The following is a 7,319-nucleotide window of genomic DNA, read 5'->3' on the forward strand; positions in this document are numbered from 1 at the left end:
TTGAGGAACACAGGCCGCATTGAGGGACACAGGCCGCATTGAGGGACACAGGCCGCATAGTGGGATACCGACTGCATAGATGGGCACAGGCTGCATAGATGGACACAGGCCGCATAGAGGGAGACCGACCGCATAGAGGGACACCGGCTGCATAGTGGGACACCGACTGCATAGAGGATCACAGGCCGCATAGAGAGACACAGGCCGCATACAGGCAAAAGGTTTTTAGTTTAGGAAGACATCATGTGCTGGCACAGTCTTAGTGGGCTGAAGGGCCTGTTCCTGTGCTGTGCTGTACTGTTCTGTTTTCTTAAGCAGGTTGCCCTGGAAATGACAGGTGCATTGGCAATCACCTTCCCAGGTTCTTTTAGTATTGGAAGAGTTCCCATAGATTGGAGTGGAGCTAATGTAATCCCACTGTTCGAAAAAGGAGGGAGAGAGAGAGAGAGAGAGAGAGAGAAAAAGAGAGAGAGAGAGAGAAAAGACAGGGAATTATAGAATGGAGTGGGGAAAATGTGGAAGTCCATTATAAAAGATTTAATAGCTTAGCACTTGGAAAACAGTGACAGAATCAGACAGGGTCAGATTAGATTTACAAAAGGGAAATCATGCTTGACAAATCTACCAAATTCTCTGAGGATGTAACGAACAGGTTTTGATGAGAGGAAGTCAGTGGATGTGGTTTAATTGGACTTTCAGAAAACTTTCGACAAAGCCCCATGCTAGAGATTAATGTGACAACTTAAACCACATGGGATTAGGGATAGTGCACTGAGATGGACAGATAACTGATTGGCCGACAGGAAACAGAGAAAGAAACTCTTTATCTGAATAGCAGGCAGTGACTAATGGGGTACTGCAGGGATCCCAGCAATTCACAATACACGCTAATGATTTACGCAAGGGAAACGAAATGCAACGCGGGAAGGGGCCTTACTGGACCTGGTATTGGGGAATGAGCCCGGTCAGGTGGGTGAAGTTTCAGCAGGGGATTAGGTTGGGTCTCGTGATCACAATTCTTTAAGTTTTAGATAGTTATGGACAACTAGCCACCAGAATACATGACCACCAACAAGCCACCAAAAGACATGACCAACTATCACTGGTATCCATACACACAGATGAAGAGGGACACTAGTTAAACTGGGACAATTTATCCATCCTGGGACAAGCTAAACAAAGATACACACAGGAATTCCTGGAGGCCTGGCATTCAAACTGGAACTCCATGAATAAACACATCAATTTGGATCCCATTTACCAAGCTCTCAAAAAAAGAACTGGAAATGATATCACCCACAACAGACCAAGACACATAAATAGAAAGCGGGACAGAACACCAGCGCTTCACCAGAGGCTCACTGATGATGTTACCCAGCATAGTGACGAAATGTCTGAGAACAAACCCACCAGCTCAGTGAGCAAACTTACAATCTGATCCACAATCTGAGCTACAAAATCTTCTCAAAAATCACAAACCATTCTAAAAGGCATTAAGATGGACAAGTGCCCAGGTCTGGATGGGAACTATCCCAGGTTAATGAGTGAAGTGAGAGAGGAAATAGCTGAGGCCTCATAGAAACCTATAAAATTCTAACAGGACTGAACAGGTTGATGCAGGAAGAATGTTCCCAATGGTGGGGGAGTCCGCAGCCAGGGGTCATGGTTTAAGGATAAGGGTAAACCTTTTAGGACTGAGATGAGGAGAAATTTCTTCACCCAGAGAATGGTGAGCCTGTGGAATTCTCTGCCATAGAAAATGGTCAAGGCTAAAATATTGTGTGTATTCAAGTAGGAAGTAGATATAGCTCATGGCTAAAACGATCAAGGGATATGGGGGGGGGGGGGTGAGGGTAGGATCAGGGTATTATGAACGATGATCAGCCATGATCATATTGAATGATGGAGAAGGCTCATGGGGCCATATGGCCTATTCCTATGCTTCTGTGAACAATCAGCCAAGCCTACGCTGAGGACTAACTTCCAATACTTTGTTCCTTTACATCATCAGCTTGATAAAGTCAGAGAATCACACAGCATGAAAACAGACCCTTTAGTCCTACCAGTCCATGCTCATCATGTTCCCAAACTAAACTCGTCCCACCTGCCAAGCTTAGCCATCTCTCTCCAAATCTCTCCTATTCACATAGACGATAGACAATAGAGCAATCTCCCTGAGGTAACAGTGGCTGAAGGATTTGAACTGAAGGGAATTTATATTTGCCAGGAATTGGTGTTGGAGAGACCGTTAGGTCTGAAGGTTGATAAGTCCCCGGGGCCTGAGGGTTTACATCCCAGGGTACTGAAGGAGGTGGCTCGAGAAATCGTGGATGCGTTGGTGATTTATTTTCCAGAGTTCCCACTGCAAGCCCTCCCCCTGCTTCATAGGGCCGCAGCCTGCATTCTCTCATCCTTCCACACTCCTCCACCCCTCCATTTCGGAATGCCGGGCACTGACCAGTGGGGTACCGCACGGATCAGTACTGGGACCGCAGCTTTTTACAATCTATCTTCAGGATATACAAGATGGTATTCGCAATAACATTCGCAAATTTCATCAGCTGGGTGGCAGGGTGAAATGTGATGAGGATGTTAGGAGATTACAGGGTGACCTGGACAAGTTAGGTGAGTGCTCAGATGCATGGCAGATGCACTTTCACGTGGATAAATGGATCCTTATCCACTTTGGTGGCAAGAACAGGAAGGCAGATTACCACCTAAGTGGAATCAATTTAGGTAAAGGGGCAGTACAGAGAGATCTGGGGGTTCTTGTACACCACTCAATGAAGGTAAGCATGCAGGTACAGCAGGTAGTGAAGAAGGCTAATAGCATGCTGGCCTTCATAACAAGAGGGATTGAGTATAGAAGCAAAGAGGTCCTTCTGCAGCTGTACAGGGCCCTGGTGAGACCACACCTGGAGTACTGTGTGCAGTTCTGGTCTCCAAGTTTGAGGAGAGACATTCTGGCTATTGAGGGAATGCAGCGTAGGTTCACGAGGTCAATTCCTGGAATGGCGGGATTACCTTACACTGAAAGACTGGAGCGACTGGGCTTGTGTACCCTTGAGTTTAGTAGACTGAGAGGGGATCTGGTTGAGACATATAAGATGATCAAAGGATTGGACACTCTGGCGGCAGGCAACATGTTTCCGCTGCGGGGTGAGTGCCGAAACAGAGGACACAGCTTAAAAATACGGGGTAGACCATTTAGGACAGAGATGAGGAGAAACTTCTTCACCCAGAGAGTGGTGGGTGTGTGGAATGCTCTGCCCCAGAGGGCAGTGGAGGCCTAGTCTCTAGATTCATTTAAGAAAGAGTTGGATAGAGCTCTCAAGGATAGTGGAATCAAGGGTTATGGAGATAAGGCAGGAACAGGATACTGATTAAGGATGATCAGCCATGATCATATTGAATGGTGGTGCAGGCTCGAAGGGCAGAATGGCCTACTCCTGCACCTATTACCTATTGTCTACATACTTAGCCAAATGACTTTCAAACATTGCAACTGTACCTGCATCCTCCACTTCCTTTGGCAGTTCATTCCATACATGAATCACTCTCTTGCCCCTCATGTTCTTTTTAAATTTTTCTCTTCTTACCTTAAAAATTCATGCCTTAGTTTTGAACTCACCCACCCTTTGAGTGGCACGGTGGCTCAATGGTTAGCACTGCTGCCTCACAGCGCCAGGGACCCGGGTTCAATTCCACCTTAAAGTGACTGTCTGTGTGGAGCTTGCATATTCTATCCATGTCTGTGTGGGTTTCTTCCAGGTGCTCCAGTTTCCTCCGACAGTCCAAAGATGCACAAGTTAGGTGGATTGGCCATGGGAAATGCAGGGTTACAGAAATAGGGTAGGGGGGGGGGGGGTGAGTCTGGATGGGATGCGCTTTGGAGGGTCAGTCTGGACTCAATTGGCCGAATGGCCTGCTTTCGCACTATAGGGATTCTATGATTCTATAAAAAACCGTTGTCATACACCTTACCTATGCCCTTCATGATTTTATAAACCTCAGTAAGGTTAACCCTCAACTTCCTATGCTCCAGTGAAAAAAAATCACAGCCTTTCCAGTCTATTTTTATACCTCAAACCCTCCATTCCTGACAACATCTTGGTAAATCTTTTCCAAACCCTTTCCAGTTTAATAATTTCCTTGCTATAATAAGGCAACCAATGTGCCAGTCAGTAAAAATTCCCAGACACACACCACTTACAGTAAGTGTCTTATGCAACGAGAGTGTAAGAAAATTTATTTTAATATTTGAGAAGAGCCCCTCTGTCCTTCTGGCTAGGAGTAGAGGGACTCCAGCCAGTCAATATAAACAAACACCTTCAAATGATCCTTACTTTTCTCTGAAGATCTCTTTTTCATGGTCTCCCCAATGGTTTAGAAGCTGCTGTTCCTTGTACACCTTCATGGGATCTTCCATTAACCCATTCATGTTGATAAATTTAACACGTTGTTGGTCTGCATCGAACAGCATTGGTGGAACGACAGCTAATTGTCGCATCTGCTTCTCTGTGTTCTACAGGGAAATGAATGCAAACTTCATTGGTAACACCTTTCCTCCAGGAGCTGCCTGGCATGCAGTGGGCAACTTGCTGGTTGTACAGCCTCATCACTCTGAACATAACTGAGTGCAGCCCATACCCAGTGCACAGGGTTGTTGCTTGTAAAATACCTGCACCCCCTGAAGCAGGCAGCCTGCCTCCACATTCCCCTCCAAGGTGATTTATTCCTCTTCAAAGAGAACTGTACTCATTGAGAGGAATTCGCTGCATTCTGATTACATTCTGAACAAACTGTGGCGGGATTGGGAACACTGAGGGGTATGGGGAGCTTTTCCTGAGGGATGTCAAGGTTCAAGCATCAAAACTTTCCTGCTTTAGTAAAATTCTGACAGGGTTATTAGTCTCTCAGAACTGTCAGTTTAGGGAGGAACATCAGCAAAGTTTTCTTTATTTTCTGAATGAATATTTAATATTAAAAAAGTTCAATGAGGCCACAAACACCTCAAGAAAAAAATTCCCCCAAATTCTCCAAATTCATGAAACACATTAATTGATTCAGTAATTATTTCAGTACATCCCCCTGTTTTCCCCTCAGAATTTCCAGTCTTCATAAACTCTCGTAAGTGACAAGTGCAAAGACAAGGAGGAACAAATTGTTTCTAACTCCCAGTGAGTTTTCACCCGAGGTCATCCGAGGGAGTAAGATTCAAAGACTGCTCAATGGCACAGCCCTCGGGCTGTGACCTGCACTGCGTCCCTGTGAGGGACGGTGTCTGTTCACAGGGAGGAGTAGACTGTTCCTTGCTGACTCATCCTACATGCACTCGACTGTAGTGAGCCCCCAGCTCCAAACCCACACTGTCCTGGGGCAAGAGACAAAACTGTGGTAAATCCCAAAGAGAATGCAGTGTGACAGTTTGTAAAGAGAAAACTCACCTCTTGTTCTGAAAGCCCATCAATAATTTCAGAGATTTCATGCTCACTCCGAGCCACAGTTGCTGACAGTGTGCAGCCTCGCTGTCCTACCCTGCTGATAAAGTATATCAAGAACAAGTAAATCTCACAGTCAGCTCCATCTGAAGAACAATAGCTCAGGACTATCAATATTCTGTGAACGGTCACTTTCTCACAGCTATATGTGGGGTGCACTATGCTCACGGTAAAAGCAACATCTGTCAAACAACAATGACACTTTGTTACAATGAAGTTTGCTGAACTCTTGGGTGTGTGAAAAACCATCCCCAATTATCAAATTGTTCTAATTGACTGAATGCAGCAAGATCCATAACATACAATAAAGAGTAAAAAGTCATGGCAAAGGTTTGATTAGTTTGGAGCATGCAGAGCTCAATGCTGAATAACTGCTCTCAACTTGCTACTAACTTACTATAGTATAATTCCATCTGTCAGAAATCAATCTACTTCAGTGCACAACTCGTATTTCTTAGGATGCTTGGTTCAGATGGAGAAAATATTTTGTTCTATGCAGCTTAGCAGATACCTACTGGGCCTGTTTAAAACGAACAGTGACTTGGAATTAGGAAATGATATTCGATGTTATGACAGCATTCCATTTCTCAAATTCCCAATCAGATCTCCGGAGGTGAAGGAATCTTTGAATAATAACTACATTACATTTCATCAATGACTGCAATCAACAATACGCTGCATCTCAAGTGTACATTGTGAGATTGTGTTGTGAAAAATGAATGAAAATTCAAACAAGTTACTGAAGATTATATCTGCAATAAAAGCCGTTGGTTGTGAATCCTATCAGATCAAATGGATCAGTTGGAGAGACAGTTAGAGGCAATGAGGAATTTACAAGAGCAAGGGGGTGTGATGGAAAACAGTTATAGGAAGGGGGGAAAGTCTCAGATACAGTCACATAGATGGGTTAATGCCAGAGAGGTAGGCACCTAGTGCAGGAGTCTTCTGTGGCTATCCCCATTTCAAACATATATGTTGTTTTGGAAAATGTAGGGGGTGATGGATTCTCAGGGGTACGTAGCACGAACAGCCAAGTTTCTAGTATTGAGACTGGCTCAAATGTGATGAGAGGTATGTCAGGTTCCAAGCGATTGACTGTATTAGGAGAATCTCTAGTCCGAGGTACAGACAGACATTTCTGTGGCCAGCAGCGAAAAATCAGAATGGGTGTGTTGCTTCCCTGGTACCAGGATCAAGGATGTCTCAGAGAGAGTGCAGGATGTTCTCAAGGGGAGAGGGGCCAGAAGGAGGTCATTGTACACATTGGAACCAACAACATAGGAAGGGAAAAGGTTGAGATTCTGAATGGAGATTACAGAGAGTTAGGCAGCAAGTTAAAAAAGGAGGTCCTCGAGAGTAGTAATATCTGGATTACTCCCAGTGCTACGAGCTAGTGAGGGCAGGAATAGGAGGATAGAGCAGATGAATGCATGGCTGAGGAGCTGGTGTATGGGAGAAGGATTCACATTTTTGGATCGTTGGAATCTCTTTAGGGGTAGATGTGATCTGTACAAGAAGGACAGATTGCACCTAAATTGGAAGGGGACTAATATACTGGCAGGAAGATTGCTAGACCTGCTTGGGAGGATCTAAACTAGTAAAGTGGGGGAGAGGGACCCAGGGAGATAGTGAGGAAAGAGATCAATCTGAGACTGGTACAGTTGAGAACAAAGGCGAGACAAACAGTCAGGGCAGGCAGGGACAAGGTAGGAATAATAAATTAAACTGCATTTATTTCAGTGCAAGGGGCCTAACAGGGAAGGCAGATGAACTCATGGCATGGTTAGGAACATGGGACTGGGATATCATAGCAATTAC

At 44.9% G+C, this 7,319-nt stretch overlaps 1 protein-coding gene across 1 annotated transcript in view; it reads right to left on the reverse strand.

Annotated features, from left to right (window-relative positions):
* Positions 1-7,319, reverse strand: part of ncor2 (nuclear receptor corepressor 2) — a 199,489-nt gene that overhangs the window by 112,128 nt on the left and 80,042 nt on the right. The window contains exons 9-10 of the mRNA XM_043715247.1: positions 5,448-5,541; positions 4,347-4,525 (exon numbers count right to left, since the gene is read on the reverse strand). Coding sequence (XP_043571182.1) covers positions 4,347-4,525; positions 5,448-5,541 — 273 coding nt within the window. The remainder of the gene's footprint in view (positions 1-4,346; positions 4,526-5,447; positions 5,542-7,319) is intronic.

This window comes from Chiloscyllium plagiosum, chromosome 25 (assembly GCF_004010195.1).
Source record: "Chiloscyllium plagiosum isolate BGI_BamShark_2017 chromosome 25, ASM401019v2, whole genome shotgun sequence".
Taxonomy (NCBI): domain Eukaryota; kingdom Metazoa; phylum Chordata; class Chondrichthyes; order Orectolobiformes; family Hemiscylliidae; genus Chiloscyllium; species Chiloscyllium plagiosum.